General features: G+C 35.4%; 1 protein-coding gene across 4 annotated transcripts in view; it reads right to left on the bottom strand.

Moving 5' to 3' along the window:
- The window catches only part of Pcsk5 (proprotein convertase subtilisin/kexin type 5), a 448,718-nt gene that overhangs the window by 257,534 nt on the left and 172,432 nt on the right, over positions 1-18,752 (bottom strand). For all 4 annotated transcript variants that reach the window (XM_015492940.2, XM_048806923.1, XM_015492941.2 and 1 more), the window contains 2 exons: positions 15,866-15,954; positions 11,908-12,080 (listed from right to left, as the gene is read on the bottom strand). In XM_015492940.2, coding sequence (XP_015348426.1) covers positions 11,908-12,080; positions 15,866-15,954 — 262 coding nt within the window. The remainder of the gene's footprint in view (positions 1-11,907; positions 12,081-15,865; positions 15,955-18,752) is intronic.

Here is an 18,752-nt window from a genome sequence, read left to right as displayed (position 1 = left end):
GCAAAACATCCACCCATTCTACCTTATCTCTTCTGCCAAACCCAAAGTTTCCAAATAATTGTCTGCTTTTAAGTTCTACCTATGGTCAATTCCTACAGGCCAATTCTGTTTTATCTCAAACCTCATCTTCCTCATTTGACTCACAGAAGTCTCAGCAATTATTACAGTTTGGATCTTAAATGTTCCCCAAAAGCTTATACATTGACGGCTTGGCCCTAATTCAGTAGTGTCAAGGTGGGGTCTTTTGGAAGGTGATTGGATCATGAAGGCTGTGACCTCATGAATGGATGATTTGGGGGAGGGGCTTTGTTATAAAAACAAGCTATCTTTGCTTCCTGGCTGCCTTGAGGTAAGCAGCTTTACTCCAGCACACACTCTTGGTGGTCATGATTTTCTGTGTGACCACAGGCCTAAACATAATGAAGCCAAGCAACCATGAACTGAAAACTCTGAAACTATAAGCCAAATTTTTCCTCCTTTTAAATTCTTTTTCTCAGGTATTTTGTTACAGCAATGAAAGCTGACTAATACAGCAAGACTCAAGTAATCTCAAAAGCCCAGAAGAACAGATTTTGAACATTTTTTTACCATAAAGAAATGTTTAAAATGATAGATACACTTAATCTGATTTAAACATTACATGATGTCTACATGTATGAAAACATCAGATGGTGCCCCATTGGTATGTACATTTTATGGTTTTATGTATTTAAAAGAAAAAAATTAATTTAAATTTAAAAAGACAGAGGATATTATATACTTCTGTTCACACATAGAGGCAACAGCCCTTTAAGCTTTGAGCACTGTGCAAGCTGTTTTCCCATGGTATGGAGACTATTAACAGTGGTTAGATGGGGAAACATGCAGAGGAGGGTTCTCAAGTACTCATTCCAAGCAGCTAAAAATGTACATGTGCATGTCATATGCTCTCTGAAATAATCACATTCAATAATTTGTAGCACCAACACAGCTGTTCTTGGTATATCTGCCATACCAGAATTCCCATTTTTTGGAGAAGAAAAGTGATTCTCATACCTGCCAAAAGTCTCTACATGTTGGATTATTGCAGACAAAAAGAAAAACCAGACTTTCAGGAGAGCCAGGGTTATGAAATTGGAAGGACATGTTTTTGTTTGTTTGTTTTTGGCGGTACTGGAGATTGAACCCAGGGGTGCTCTAACATTGTGAGCTACATCCCCCGTCCTTTAAATTCTTTTTATTTTGAGATAAGGTCTTGCTAAATTGCCAACATTGGCCTTGAACTTACAATCCTTCTGCCTTACTCTCCTGGGTGGCTGGGATTGTAGGCGTGTGCCACCGTGCTCAGCAATGACATTTCCAAAATTAAGTACCCGTTCTGAAACTTCTTAAAAATATACTATTATCTTTAAATTTATATTGAGGGAGTAAAACTTGAAAAATTCCTTTCATAGAGAATAAAAACATTTATTATCATCAAGAGTATGAAAAGAATTTACTGCAAATGTTTGGAAAAGCACTTGGACATGAGGATAGCAGAATATTCCAGCAATAATGCAAAGTTTATACTCTCCTCTAAGTTAGTTTTAAATGAGAGAGTTCTCACTGTGAGCTGATTCCAACTGCCAACTCAACTCTAAAAGAGTAACAATCTTTCCCTATCTATAGCCCACAGTGGGGCTTGAATGATGTCATAGGATTCTAGCACAAGAAGCAATGACCTTGATCTTATGGATTATCCCATATTATTGTGAAATCAAGAAAATCATATATATACATATACATATATATAAATATTTCTACCCATAAATATTTAGTCTTAGACCAAAATAATTTATACTTGAAAACATTAACAATCAGCATTAGGCTCATTTTTTTTTTAATGTCTCTGTGGTGAATAATCTGGAGTCCTTAAAGATGCATCAAATCTTGCCCTTCCTCTAAGGAGACCAGCAGCCAGGCTGAGAACTTCGTATGTGAGATCTTATTCAGTCTTCACAATGGCTCCATAAAGAAGGAACCATCACAGTCTTTTCTCAGGGACATGGAAGTTATAACAACTTAGTAACTTGATTTATTAAATACTAGAGAGTGACCAAACTGAGCAAGGTAACTACTCTGCACACCATTCCAGGCCTCCTCCAAATGTGAAGAAAAAAAAAAAAACCAATACAGTCAAAGTGCAGGATACACCTAATCAGCTGCTTGGATTATAAGTTCCCTGGAAATTCAGAGAAGCCAGCTCTTTGTTGCAGTGGTCATCTTCATGACCACAAATCAGTTGAATGTTTTCAAATGGGCCTGCATGATCTATTGGACAGGAGGCAATATCACACAGTGGCAACAAATGCAGGCTTTGGAGGGAGGCAGACATGAGTCTGAACCAGTCATGTTTCTTAATGGCCACGTTATCCACTTTGCCAAGACTCAGTCTATACATCCATAAACTGGTGTTCCTATGAGCTCATTTTAATGCCTAACTAGCTTGCCGTGAGAGTTCTGATGTCTATAGCTCTGAATATTAGGTTTGACTGTACTCATCATCAAACACGTGATGAAGAATGTGGGTACAGGCCAAGTGGTCTAAAAACTTTGCTATGGAAATGATAAACATCATTGGCTATTATCAGCTCTGTTCAATTTACTCATGTTAATGACACATGGCCTTTCTTTTCTGATGACTTCTGGTATGTGGAAGGAAACTGATCTCTTCGTTCTCCCTATCAGCTTTCTGAAATCTATATGTATGAACACAAAAACTCCAGATTGGCATAGACTTTAACTTGACCTAATCCAATCTCTATGTACTTTTATCTTTGCTTAACAGAAATGTCCAGCATCTAGTAAACAATGTCTAGGGCCCTCACTTACCATACACCCCCTATCACCTCCACTAGTTAATCTATCAGTCACAGTAAACAGAGCAAAATAAACACACAGAAAATAAATTATTAATATCTGGTTAATGCATGAGTAGAATAGTTTAACAGGGATTTAGAATGGGATTTGCAAAAGTTAATTTAACAACTTTCAGTTATTAATGAATCTCTACACTATAAATAAAAACAAAGTGGCAATAAATATTTGGATTTTGTACCATACAAGATTAGAATAGAATTCAGCACTCCCCATAAAAATGCATCATAATTCACACTAATATAGTAATCTAAAAATCGGACTCTTTAGTGTCAGATAACTTTGAGGGGATTATGGAACATGAAACTGCATATGTATTCATGAAAGGCACACATCTGTTTCCAAAATGGATGACATTACATTGGACATACTTGGCAAGTCACTTCTTAGTTTTGCTAAAGTTCTAAGTACATAGAGTTCCATCAGGGTATATCAAATCTGGAGGGAAGACTTTTAAAATAAATATCAGTTCAAATAAATTCTCATTAAGAGGAACTGATTTTAAATAAGCTTCCTCCACTATCTTTGCCTACCCATACATCACTCCAAAGTTTTACAACATTCACCAACTAATTTAACGGCAATCTGTCATTTATTAAAATGCAAACTGGTACCAATCCTGCTACAGCTCTGTGCATATCAGATAAAAACATAATCCCTCCCGGGTGGAATCAGTTAATTTTATTATGATTATTATTATTGCTTTTACTGTACAAGCTCATTAGAGTCTTCTCTCCTCTTCTAGTAAACATATGCCTTTAATTTAAGGGTAGAAAAATGTGTGTGTGTGTGTGTGTGTGTGTGTGTGTGATAGACAATGTGTGACTGTAGAATAACCTTATGCTTTCGGCAAGTATGCCAAATACTCAATCAATTCCAAACTCTGTTGAATCAAAAAGGTAACTGATGTCAGGTAGAGGAAATAGTAATCAGGGCCCTAAGAGACTCAACAGTTAGCCATATCCAATAGATGTCCATTAACTATGGTGGTTTCCATATGGACCACTGAATATGATAGTGTGAGTAGGGAAATCAAGGACCAATGATTCAGATTTCATTGAATCTTCTTGCCTATCCTTAACATTTGGCTCTGTTCTGCTGTGAATCCCTTGATGCTTTAACTGACATTTCCAAATTAAAAAAAAAATCACAAAGAAAAATGATGTGGGCTTGAAAATATACTTGTAGATAAACTGACAACAAAACAAAACAAACAACTTTATAAGCTGTGCTCCTAGAAGAGCTATAATGAACCATGTGATTTCTCCAAAAAAGAAGAAGAAGAAGGAAGAGGAGGAGGACGATGATGATGATAATGAAGAAAAATGCCCAACAAGTGCTTGTTATATAGTGAAATTTAAGAAATATTTCTTGAGTAAAATAATAAGGGAATTACTTGTAACAAAAATATAGGGTTCTCTGATAATAAAGATTCAATTTCAAGTTTTTTACTCTTTTCCTACAGATTATTATTCAACACACTTGTCAGAAAATTGTGAAATGCTGTCAAAGTGTTAGACACATGCTGATGCATATCAATTACACTGTCTTATTAAAGTTTAATAATCCAAATGGGACAAGAAAAGATGATTCCAAGGCAACTAGACTGTACTATGATGAGCTGTGTATTTTGTGTGCTGTTTGTTCTGCTCTCTCTTACCAGACTCAACTGAAAGGACAGTGGGAGTTTGCATATCATTTGGAACATTTATTCATCATTGCATGGTGAGCTCCCCAAAGACAAAGGCCCAACGTTATTCATCTTTCCCTGCCATCTATAAAAGAGCCTGGAATACTGGAACCACCCAGTGAATGTCTCCTGAACACCATCAGGAACAGATGAATAAATGAGTCTATCAAAGACAACTTTAGGTTCTTAGCTTCTTATTCTGACACCAAATCTGGAATCATCTATATCTGAAACACAGTCAACTGACTGACTGACTTGCTTAATAAAATCATTTTTCTATTAGGACTGATGGGGGAAGATTAAGTCAGGAATGTCCCCTGAGGGGCCCTTTGTCAAGGGGCAGGTCCAAGCCTCACAATGGCAAATGGAACCAGCAAATGGAACCACGTCAATGTGGATGAGAGGAACTTTTAAACTGTCCTTTCTAAGATGACATGTAAAATTTTTATTCTGAGACCACTAGCAAAATTTTAAGAGACCCCATGTGCCCTCCTAAAAAGTCTAGAATATTCCTTGTCAGTCATGGAAAGCAGTGATAAATTAAAAAAAAAAGAAAAAGGACAAGCTTTGAATATAGAAATAATTCTTTGACCGCCACTTCCATGAAGAATTGAAAGCTGATGCTTAATTGAGAAAGTTTTAGAAGTATGCTACTGCAGAAGTCTGCGTGAAAGACATCTGTTCTAATTGTGAGAACAAGAGGGCAGATTCCATGGACTTTGAGGAAACAGTACAGACAAGACTTATAGATGACTGGGATAAGGAAAGGGAAGAAAATCACAAGTTTTAGGAAGAGACACAGGGTGAATAGTGGTGCCACCAACAAGTAAAGAAACACATAAATACCGGTTAAAATTGACTTAACCATTAACATTATTTCTAGTTCTGATGTTCTGTCTCTAAAGGTCTAACAAGTGTAGCTGAATTTGCATAGCATAGTTCCATAGGATCAAAAATGAAATTAAATTTAAAAGCAAATCAGAAAAGTCATGAAAAGAAAAGCTTCTATGTGGTTCAACTTAAGAACCTTGATTAAATAAAGTTAAACACATCTTCTTATTGGAGGACTCTGAGCTTTTAATATGCTTTTACCTCACCAAAGAAATGATATATAAATGGTGTTTCCCAATCCATGCTGTTTAGCATTTTATTAAGTTAGGGGTTTCTGTAATGCACCCTAGATAATATTCTCTTGGATACTGTTTCCTACTACATAGGCCACTCATTAATATAAACTCAAGATTCTATAATTATGTTCCATAAGAATCACCAATATGAAATTGATTAAACCAAGATATTTAGAACAGACAAGACTTTTATGGTATTTTATGAGTAATCATGCTTTCATTTTTATTACCCTTGCCCATGTGTGGCAGTGATTATGACATTGTTTCAGGAACTCTGCTGAATATTTTGTATAGGTATCAATCCTATGGCCTTCACAACACTCCTTTAAGGTAATTATTGGCAGCTAGTTCCATTTTATAGAGGAGAAAACTGATCCTCAGAGGTTAATTAGCTTGAACATGTAAAAAAGTATTATAACCCAAATTTCCAAATTGGAGCATCTGAACCAGAGTCTGGACACTTTAACTGCTATGGTATACCATGTGTGTTGATAACTCAGTTCCAGAATTTTAAGTAAAAAGCAATGCAAGCATGATTCTCAAATAAATTAACTCAAGACATAGCAAACTGGCATGGAGGTCATCCACACATTCCTTCAATCATTCATTCTTTCTTCAATGAACACCTGTTGAGTATCCAATACTGTTCAGGTTATTTGGGATACAGAAAAACACAGAGTGAGACTCTGGATTTTATGAAGATAAGCAAAAAGGTGAGCATAAAAAGGGATGATAACTGCAAAGAAGGGGTTCTGAAAGTTTAGAATGTGTGTATTATATTGAACCAGAGAACCAGGTGGGCCTCTGTTAGGACAAGTGAAAGGCAAAACCCATGGGTTTGTACAGGGAGGTCATCGTGACCTTGATAAGAGAAAGAGCAACTTCAGCAGATTTCTGGGGCGGAGATCTTATGCCATGATTTCAATAAATAATAATTTTAAAAAAGAGCTGGTTGGAGGTAAATATGGACAATGGCTTCATGGAATTTCATTCAAAAGGGAAGAAGAGAAACAAGGCAGTCATAGGAAGGAGATATAAGACAACAGGAGAATTCTCTCCTCATTCTTTTAAGGTGGGAGAATTAACAGTATTAATGTATACTGATGATAATAATAGAGTTGAAAGAGAAATTTTGATGATAAAAAAATAATGGATTGAGATAGATCTTTGATGGGATAAGGTGGGATGGTCGGGGGCAGAGAACTAACGGAGGAGGCAGCTTTAGGTAGGATGTGAGCAATTGAATCATTCACCATAGCAACAGTAAGGTAGGAGGTCAGATGTTTTCAATAAAATGAAAATGACAACATGTAACAGAGTTTCTTAGATTTCTTTGAGGTCCATGTTCTGATATGTCTAGCTGTGCTGGGTTTCTGTTTCCCTATCTGTAAAAATTGGGGAGAACAGTAACTGTCTTATAAGATTATTGAGACAATAAAAAGTTAATTGTCTATTTTAGAGCTTAGAAGAGTGATTCTAGTATAACAACAGATTGGTCAAAATGTTAAATGTTCTTCATGTTTCTGTTATTATTATTATTGTTATTATTACATTAATTGTGTCTGGCTCAAATTATATGCTTCTAATACTTGCATTTAATTTTATAGCTCCTTAGCATCAAATAAAATGCAGTTCTTGGGAGAAAGAGCAAGTTGTCAACTGTGATATGGTTTGTTTAACACAGTTTCTCTAATGCAATTTTGGCACATTAATTCTAGAGGGGCTATAAATCGAATCAATTCTGATTTTGTTAAAGTCTTTGAAAGCAGTGTTACATTCTAGGAGCCAAATGCTTATCTTAGAGTAAACAAATAGGGAGCATTTTAAAATTCAATATTTGCTACATTTTTTGATTAGCAAACAGAAGGAATGGATGCAATCAATACTTGGGCTCCCTGAGCAAAATATATTTATTACCTCTTGATACTTGGGTTTACCTCTATTGCTGCCTGATCTCCTTGGTGATCTTGGCACTGCTGTTACCCAGCTCAAGTCTGTCCTATGGCCTTTCAATCTTTCACTCTTGCTTCCCCACCCTTTACGCCACATAAACTTCGCTATCCATAGAGCAGTGATCTTTTAAAACTGTGTATCGGATCAGGGCACTATGGCTTAAAACCTCCAGTACATTTCTGAAACAAAACAAAATGCAACCCCTCTCCATGGTTTAGAAAACTCTGCTGAGCTGGCTCTTACCCACACCTCCAACCCATTTCTCACCACTCTCTCGGTGCTCCCTATAGATTGCTCCCTATGTCCAAATCAGCATTCTGTTCCAGGAATACACTGAAATCTCTCCCTAATCAGGGTTCTTTGTTTTTTCTGCTCCTTTGGCGTAGAACATTCATCTCCTAGTTCTTCACACGACTGCCTTATTATCATATATGTCTCAATTATCACCTCTTCAAAGAGGATATCCTGACCTTCCATGAAAGCAGTCCTGCCTTCCCCCAGCCCCTAGTTTTATTTCATTCATCCCACCTATCCTCAGCTGATGGAGTCTTGATTGTTTGTTTTCTGTCTTGTTGCTAGAATGGAGTGATTTTAATATATTACATGTAAAATTTAGATGTTTTTTCTTCATCCCTTTATTTACATTGAATAGAAAGTTGGAGCTCACTAAATTTAATAGGAGGGATAAGTAATTTCCAGTTCCTGTATTTTTACAGATGATTTCCTTAAACTTTGATAGGACAGAGTGACTTTGGACTGTTGCATAGGTTTTCAGTTAGCTAACTGAAGGAATTATTGTATCAACCATTTATTCCTTCATGCCTTAAATCACACAGCCAACACACTACTTATTTATTTTTCTTTTACACTCCATAATCTAACTTTGTATAAAGTTTTTCATCCAACCATTTCCTGGGTATTATATATTATATACAAACATAAATTAGAATGATTGCAAAGAACATAAAATTTACAGTCTCACTTGATGCCTGATAACAGAGAAAATAGTAAAAGTTTTCATTTTCCTGGAAAAGACTATCTAATATACTGCTTAAAATATTAAATTACATATTCATAGATATTCAGAGAAACATCCTTTGGGAAAATATAAACTGAATTCAAGACTACTCACATAGATAACTGAAATGAGTTATATATCCAGAGGTGATCATGATGAAATTGAAGATGCTTTTTTTAAGGGCAAGTAAAATCGAAGGCAAGTATAGACAGAGGAAGAAAAAGTAAATGACACCACAGAACTCAGAAAGTCTGTGATAATGCATACCTTATTCTTTCTGATCTACCTTTTGGGTAACTAAGGGATTCATCTAGAACTCTGCAAGGTAGATATGGTCAAGGAGAGAAGAATGGGCGACTGAGGACAAGCATAGGAGTTTTTTGGAAAGAAATGATTTTTCTTTTAAAAAAAGAAATGCTTTTATTGAACATAGTGAGTGCTATTATTGCCCTCATTTTGATGAGAAAATGGAAGCTGAGAAGTACCTTGATCTATATAAGGTCAGAGAGAAGTATATGACAGGTGTTGGATATGACTTTAGCCTAACTTATATGAGAATGCTAATGTGTTGACATTACTTCAATGGGTTAACCCTGTTTTTTGTCATTTACATATTTTGATATGAAATGCTAGAAGTCAGAAAATAATCCTATTAAAGTCATTTCTTTTGTTACTTCTTCAACTCTAAAAGTTAATGGTTCATTTTAAAACTAAATGTCTTTTTGTTGAGAATTAAACTTTGAAAGTTCCTCAACGGAATATCAAATAAATTATTATATCTCTCCCTCTGACTCCCTGCTCCCTTTTCTCTCCCTTTGTGGGGGACTGCTGGGAATTGAGCCTGGGGCCTTGTGCATTCTAACACTGAACTATGCCCTCAGCACCAAAGTTCTGGTAGCTCTATATTCCCCAAATTTTGATATAAATAAAACAAATGAGCTCTATCCTTATGGGTTGCTCTGAAAGGATGCCCCTGGGATACCATTATGTGAAAACAGTAGCATACAGATGTATAAAATGATCCTGGGTTGTTAATGTGTGTAGAAGTACAGAAAGATGTGTTGTATACTCCCAGCATTGTTACCTAAATGAATGAGGAAATCTATTATTAATTCATCCTCATACATTTTTTTTGTACATGATCTATCATAATAAGCACAAGGTTATTTTTGTAACTAATAATGAATATACATTTTTCCACATCATTTATTTCTCAGTATAGTACTCCTCTGTGTTCTAGTGGTTTTAGCACATGATCTCATTTCTAACCTTAACTTTTTTTCACTCTCCTTTCAACCAAAGCACTCCATTGTTTGTTTTACACATTTAAGCTTCCTGTTGAGATTTCTATGGAACAATAAATTCCCCAGCAAAATAAATGTGACATCCTTTGGTTCATGTTACCTAGTCACTGGCAGGCCTTGCAGTATCTTAGTAAAACCAGCTATTGGATACACAGCCTTTTATCACATGTACATGTACAGTCATGAGATTGTGCATTACTAATACAAATATTTATATATTTATAAGAAATTCCATGTTTCTCTTTAGTATAGGCAACATACAAATACAATTTGAAGGTTAAATACGAACTAAGTTTGGTCTACTTAACTTAAAAACCATTCTGTGGATGTCAGAGTGAGCAAGAATAGTATTTTGTAGTCTACACCTATGATAATGAAATCATTAGATGAAGAAACTTGGAAAGAAAAGTTCTAGACAACCGTTAAAACATTATCCTACAGTTTAAGAGGGCTCTGATGTAGTTGAAAATTGAGAAAATTAGAAAAGTCAAATCTTAACCAAACATGAACTATCATTTATCTAGGAAGCTCCCACAAAAAAATACATAATTTCCCCCTCCAGTCTATTTCAGAATAACCAGGAAACAGCTTAACTCAGTCTTCTGTTAAAATCCTAAGACCAATTCCACAAAGATGTGGGAGACATTATTTTTACTCCTACTTCAGCACTACATTAATCAACTCACTACATTCCACTGTTCCAAACCTGGGAAGAATACATAACAACTCTATAGTTAGTATCATTTGCAGTAAATTAAACTTAATTCAACACACACTTAATTGAGTGCTCACTAGAATTCAGTGAGCCATCTAGGTTTTGCAAAACTCTTGAAGATGTTTGGAATAAGTTCTACTCTCCAGGAACTGAAGATTTTGCAAAGAAGATACACTTAGAAACAACACACAATATGAGATGACAACTCTATAAAACATCAGTAAAAATATAAAGAATAGGGATCACAGAATAGAGATTTAATTACACTTACTTCTAGTTTGGGCAGTAAGAAGCTTCTGGAAAGAGGTGACCTTTTAGTTGAAGCTTAAAGACCAAGCAGGATTTGGGTAAAAGTGTGAGGACTTGGGGGGGTAGGGTGTAGTGCCATGGTGAAAGAGCAGGGAATTGCCAAAAGCAGTATGTGATAATGGATACTAATGGTGAAGTTTGCTTATATGATGAAGGAGAAAAGAGATGAGGAAGGAAAGGATGTTTAGGGCCAGACCAATGATGGCCTCCAGTGAACATGACTCAGTATATGCTTTAAACCACATAAAGGTCTATGCATACATAAGAAACAGCTTGCTTCTGCTTGAGCTCTCCTTTTATGATTATAAGTAGCAAAATCCTCATTTTTATTTAATTTGAATAAGAATTTTTAAAGAAATTTGAAACAGACATTTTATCACATTAGTTTACGTAGTCCATTTATTGGAAGACAGCAGTCAGTGAATCTTTCATTGAAATCAAGGAACACAAGATGGGTTAAGCTACTTGGTCAGGGAGTTTGGGAGCCATTGGAAAAATAATATCATCCTGAGACAGAAGTGAGACTAGGAAAGGGATGACAAAAGTAGGTAGCCAAAAGGTATTACTGGATAATCTATCAGCACTAGCTGAAGAATGTTAACATCCCCACTTAACCTCACAGCCCCAAGAATCTGCTTCTCCAAACTCAAGTTGAACATATTAATTAATATACTTCCTTTGAGTTAATATAAGCATACCTCTATTCTCATCAGAGGAACTTCTCTAGCTCTTAGTTGGCAGGAAGAAGAGAAACAACAGCACCTCTTTCCATTAATCTATCTACTGTCCCAACCCTTGAGCTCCATCCGTTCTTCTAACCTGGAGGGTGAGATGGTCACAAAGTCTTCATATGAGAATCACCACCTTGGATGAGCTTTCGTGCTTTAAAAACCTACCATTCTGACGCCATTTTCAAAGGCTTGCCGGGTGAGGGGAGCTGGTCCATCCACAGTCTTGCCATCATCATCTGGTCCCCAGCTGGCACTATAAATGTGCACATGCTGGGGATTGAAGCTAACTGATTTCGCTTCTACCATGTCTGTGACATCTCCATCCAGCATTCGTACTCCTTTAAGACAGAAAGGAGGACCAGCAAGTTACAGAGCCTTCACTACATGATACCCAAGTAACCCAGATATAGGATTTGGGGATAAAAGAAAACATCTTTAATCAACACTTTAGTAAGCATATTTTCCCTTATAAAAGTATAATGCTTGCTTTGTAGAAGTCATTTTGGGGAGAAAGGAAGTTAAATTGCATGTCAATGAGTAAGACTTCTTTAAAATCTTTTTTATTCCACTGTTATCACCCCCTACAGTTCTAACTTCTACAACGGCAAACACAATCTCTCCCTTCTCATCCCACTCTTGAGTATTTGACAAAGAGTTTCAAACCATCAACCTTTCCTAAAATTTCTTTTCACTGAATATCTCATGTTCCTAGTTGGTATATACCGTGGCAGACTTATAAAACTTGGAAAACTGCCAAGTTAGGCTGGTCTCCTTTTTTCCATATTGAATACTATCCTCTAATCTTAAAATTGATTTGAATTTAATATATGTCTTTTCTGCCAAGTTATTTACAAGCCAAATAATAAATGAGAATGCATTTAACACTTCAGATAATTCTCAAAGGGTTTTTGCAATGTTTAGCTATTAATCTTGATTTAAGTATGTTTCTATCAGACAGTAGAAATTTATTAACTCTTTTTTGCAAAAGGACACTAAGATAATCAGAAATAAGTTACATGCCAAATTCCAGGCTTCCTTTTTTTTTTTTTCATTTTATGCAATCGAACTAACAAAATAACAGAAATCTAACAAAACATTCTATTGGTAAATAAATATGCTCCTCCTCAGTTAAAAATACTTATCATCACTGAGACATTGTATTATTTTAAAATTATTACCATTACATGGCAAACTTACTCTTTAGGAAAATACTGTTATCTCAGTAGGATTTTAAGTTTTTATTGGTTATTAATAAACAGAGACTAAATATTAAAGCCTCAAATCAGGTAGCTTTGGGTATTATGTGGTTGAATTGGGACTACTTCATTTAAAAAGTTTAACTATAAAACTTGCAAATAAAAAATAGGAAAAAATGAACAATGAATACACATAGAGCCAGTACTCAGAAACTGTTAAAATTTTGCCTCACTTTCTTCATTTAAACAATACAAATAGTCGGTTAAACTATTTGTCATCTCACACCCAGCCAACATTAAATCGTCCAAGTATCCCTATAGACACTACACTTGGTTGTTATGCCTTCAAATTCTCTGCTTCTAGACTTTTGGGTTCTGTTTTTTTTTTTTTTAATTATTCTTAATAGGTACATAGTTGTTGCACATACTTAAGTTTTACTGTATGACATTGTGACTTTTTGGACTTTTAAAAGAAAATAATTACAAGTACTGTAGAGAATGAAGGCTGTGAATGAGTCTAAAAATTATGGGATAAAAACTACACTTAGTCTGTTAGTAATTTGTTTTGTGGCCATAGAAAACACAGGATAATACTCTGCATGTACTCAGTCCTGAATAGCCATTGGTTTCTTTTAATTTAATATAAATATTCAAACTTAATCATTCCATTTTGTAATGACAAAGAAAATACTTCATCTTCTTACTTTTTGATTTTTGGTAATGGGAACTGAACCCACAAGTGCTTAAATGCTGAGCTACATCCCCAGCCCATTTTTTATTTTGTATTTGAGATAGGGTCTTGCTAAGTTGCTTGCTTAGAGACTCGATAAATTGCTGAGGCTGGCCTTGAACTTACAATTCTCCTGCCTCAGCCTCCTGGGCTGCTGAGATTTCAGGCAGGTACCACCATGCCCCTCCCTCTGACTTTTTATTTAAAAGCCTAAAATGAATCTTTTACCAGTACATTGAGGTCTGAAAAAAAAAAAACACTATAACTGCTAATAACTAATAATCTCACGAGTGTGTGCAAATGCTAACATGAGAATATCAACACAATACCTCAATTCAACTTCTGTTGTAATCTACATGAAGTATATGGAAAAAAAAGGGGGGAAAGACTAAGTTGCATTTAGAAGGTAATGGCTTTCTGTCTTAAAAACTCACACAAAAAAATTCATCAACTTTATAGATGAAAGACTGCTTCTTTTTCTCATTTAACTCCATGCCTTCATGGGCTTGAGGGGTTAAGTTTATGATTCAGAATGCTCTTGTTTAGAACATTCTTGAGTCATCGCCACACATTCATTTTTTAAATAAAGTACTGTTCAGCTAGGTCAGCAGTTTATCTGAGTTCACAAGTTCATGCTCTCATTCCTTCAAGGTCAGTAAGAGTGCTGAGTCTGTGATAGAGTATAATTGTGGGATCTAGGGTCTAAGTCTGTATGTGAGGACAAGTCCTGGGCTGCAAGACAGGTTCACCAGGTGGCTCCTGATTGGACTCTGGGATGAGCAGGGGCCTCCAGCGGCCATCATCCTTTAGGGAGCATCCTTGGCTTCCTTTCCTTAGCTCCCCAATGGCCTTCCCCCTGACACACAGCAGGTATTCCTGAGTGCAGCTAATTACTGGTCAGTAAACTGTCATATCCTAAGAATTCAGGGTGAAATAAACGAAAGGAAAAGATCAAATTTACCATGGACTGAAATTCAAGGTAGTTTCAGGAAACCTTTTCTTAGCACTGTTGTTGTATATCACTGTCCCCTCTTATCTGTGGCTTTGCTTTCCCTGATTTGACAACAGCCAAGGTTTGATGATATTAAATGGAAATTTCAGAAATAATTCATGTTTTAAATAACTTTTTTATAGCTTATTGTGAAAACTGTCCTATTTTATTAGTAGTTATTATTGTTAATCACTTACTGTGCCTAATTGATAAACATTATTGTTAGTATTTAAATATAGGACAAAAAATATGCAGGGATCAGTTCTCTCAGTGCTTTCAGACATCCAATGGAATCTGAGATAAGGGGACACTACAGTTCCCTAAATATTTAAAATTTTTATCTTGGATAGGGTTGCCATCTAAAATTGTTAGTTCCAACTCTATGTATAACATGGAAACAAATGACACATTGGAAACAAGGAGGTCAGCCTGGTTTCAGAAAGTTCATTCATCTTATGGGAGACCTTTCAGCAGACCCTATGGGAATGCCTTCAGGCCAGGCATATTGATCAGTCACCAGGCTCTGTATATAACCTTTTCTTCCCATTTGCATGTAGCTGTGGCACATGGTTATTGCTTACAAAGATGATTACAAATGAGAAAGTTAAGAGTTTGCTTTTATCAATACTTGGATTTACACAGCATTTATGGGACCCTTATACCAAACTTATGTATATCTGAGTTTGTGCATCTGAAATCATTCATGGAAACAGTATCACTACATTATGAGACTTTCAAAGATTTTACTCTTACTGCTTTAATTATAGTTAAAGGAACCCTTTTTAAATCCTGAGCAACACAACACACAAAAAAGTATTATCTGCTGTGAAGAACCTCAAAACACCTCATTCTATAGAGACATGATGACCTGATGTTTCTACTGTTAGTTCTTTTAGAAACAGGCACCAAGTTTGTATTTTAGTATAGATACCAATAACCCTGTCTTCATTACTGAATAACATTTTTTTAAGCCTGTTCAAAAACGATGTGTCTGCAATACTTTCACGTATAGCATCAGCAATCCTTAACTATACTGAACAACCCATGTTAACGTGTTTTTTTGGTTTTGTTTTGTTTTTTACTGTCAGCAAGAGTTGAATACTGTCATGCAAAAATATGCCCATCTTTAGTTTTAAAAAGATTCTGAAAACTATTTAGCAGAATAGTTGCCTGGTTCATGTCTATATCTAAGTTTGTTTCCCATACCTCCGATCTTGGCGTTGAAAGCAATTCCAACTGTGCAGTGAGAGTTGTTTGCAGCGGCTGCCACTTCTCCAGCACAGCGGGTCCCATGCCTGCAGGCAAAACACACACACTTCCTAAAGTAAGACACTCTATTCTCACAAACTCAACAAGTCATTGCCAACACTCAGACTTCAAAGTGGTAAGGAAAGTATCCAGCTGTGGATGTTTCTAGAACTTCCTACCCAAGTAGCACTTAGTCTGTCTATGGCAAATTTTTAGCACTTAATTATGCTATTTTGAATTATATTCTTGATATGTTTATTTTTGATAACTCAGTGTCTCAACAAGAAAATCTCCTTAAGGGCTAAAACCAAACCACATGTTTATTTCTATTCTCCAAACCAATAAGGCAATCAATATGGCTGCCATCAACCATGTGTGGTTTGGGGACATGTCAAATGTAGCTAATGCAATCTTATCTTATTTTCTAATTTTATTTAATTTTAATTAAATTTAAAAACCTAATAATTTAAGTATTATGAAAGTTAAGAATGTAGATATGAAAATATGCTTTTTAAACTGTCAACTTAAATACAGATCAAGTATTTCCAGTGAAAATTTATTATCTAGAATAGTATGTGCTTTAAACACAGTGGGTTACAAAGGTTCTATATAAAAAGCAAATATCTCATTAATAACTGTTTTAAATCAATTGCCTATAGAAATATTTTAAACAAAACATTATGAAGATTTATTTCACCTGTTTGTTTTCACTTTTTTGTTACTTTTTTTTTTTTTTACATGGGGCTGCTAGAATTCTTCTTTGGCCTTGAAAGGCATTCCCTATTATTTCTTGCCACAACAGCTCTATTCCTTGACTAGAAAGATCTTCCAGCTGAAAGAACTTCTAAGATCATCTGGTTTTGTCAAAGGATGGCAAAGAAGATTCATGTACAAAGCACAATCTATTTAGAAGTCCTGAATTAACACATTGTTTTGGGAAGAATGGTGAGGCAGAACTGAGCCCAGAGAAAGAATACTAAGACTGCTGTCTGTCATGTTGCAGAAGACAGAGGCAATGACTACCATTATGCAGAACTGTTAATGCTAATGAAGTCCAATACCCATCTCTCACCTCAATTTAAAACATGAGAACCCGTAGAAGGACCTGAGAAGTAAAGAGATATCTCTGAAGCAGAATAGTTAGCAGAATAGTGACTTTAAAACTCAAGCCCCCAATTCCATCTCTGCTTTTTATGTTATATAACAGTTACCTCTCACAACATTTATCATGAGATATGACTACTGTCCGCATAACTATAAACAAGTTATTGCTTACAACACATAGTATACATGCAAGTTTACACAAAAGATATATATTGCTTTTTCTTTCATATAAATATTAATCTACATATAATTTTAATGGTGTTATGGCTGGATGTGAGGTGTCCCCAGAAAGCTCATATGTGAGACAATGAAGGAATGTTCAGAGATGAAATGATTAGACTACGAGAACGATGTGTCCTTGCATATTATGTTATCTCTGGCTTCTTGCACTCAAACTGTATTTGCTTCCTGGATGTCACGAATTGATCAGGTTTCCTCTGCCACACCCTTCTGCCATAAAGTTCTGCTTTATCTCTGGTTCAGAGTAATGAACTCAGCTGATCATGGACTTAACCGACAAAATTGTGAGCCAAAATAAACGTTTCCTCCTCCAAGCTGTTTGTCAGATACATTGGTCACAATTACACAAAGCTCACGAACACAAATGGTTACTAAATGGTTTTATATATGTGTGTGTGTGTGTGTGTGTACATATATGTGTGTGTATACATATATGTGTGTGTGTGTATATATGTCAGATGTAGCTAATGCAACCTTATTTTCTAATTTTATTTAATTTTAATTAAATTTTATACACACACACATATACATTCACACACACATATACACATTTCACTCCTGGATATAAATTCCTAGAATTGCTAGGTTCATAGAATACATTGTCAAATTGCTAACAGCATTTGAAAGGAATATGACAAAACTATAGAAAACTTTTGGGATCAAAAATATTACTACATAACAGGAAATTTTTTGCATGGCTAAAGGGGAGGGGGAGAGACAGAATAAGCCAAAATGAATGACACTATGAAAAGCAGAGAAAATATCTGGATAAACCCTGTGTGCATAAACCCTTGATCTGGGCTTTTCTGTCTCTTTTATCCTGGCCCATCTGACATAACAATATCTCATAATTGGTTCCTTCCCTGACTATATTTGATGCAGACCGTCTTTTAAAATATTTGTTATTTTTATTTCTTGCTCTATGAATAACTTTCATAACCTTTATCTAAATTCTGTACTGACTCTCCTGTCATATCTGCTATAAATGTGATTGCAGATTTGCAAAATAAAAATCATATTTAGGGCAATCTTCTGTTGTCATACACAGTATTAGATTTTCAGGTACTCAAAATAATCTTGTCCTTCTGGTATCTGGTCATACCACTTTCATCACCAGAAAAATAGTCAGTTGCTAAAAGAATGATTTCTTCTGTAAGCCCCAAGCTCAACTAATAATTTCCCCCCAAATCTAGAAATTATTAACTATAATTCTTCATTAGTCTTATTGTATGTTAGTTCATGGTGTAAGTTATTTATATTCAAATGTCTAATTCCCTTAGTGAGTCCACTCTTCTTACAATGTATCTATTATTAATTAATGCCAAATACAAATGGACCACAAGGGCCTCTATTTTTAAATCCTGTTCTGATTTTCTCCATGAGTTACACTTTCAAATATATACGGTAGCTTTTTGACATTAATAACTTGACTACTTCTGATAACAGAACATAATTTCTGAGTCAATTCCCTATATTTTGTGAGACAAAAATGGCCAAATTC

Source organism: Marmota marmota, unplaced genomic scaffold, assembly GCF_001458135.2.
Source record: "Marmota marmota marmota unplaced genomic scaffold, marMar, whole genome shotgun sequence".
Classification (NCBI taxonomy): domain Eukaryota; kingdom Metazoa; phylum Chordata; class Mammalia; order Rodentia; family Sciuridae; genus Marmota; species Marmota marmota.
The sequence above is the reverse complement of the archived record's forward strand: the minus strand, read 5'-3'. Positions and strand labels throughout refer to the sequence as shown.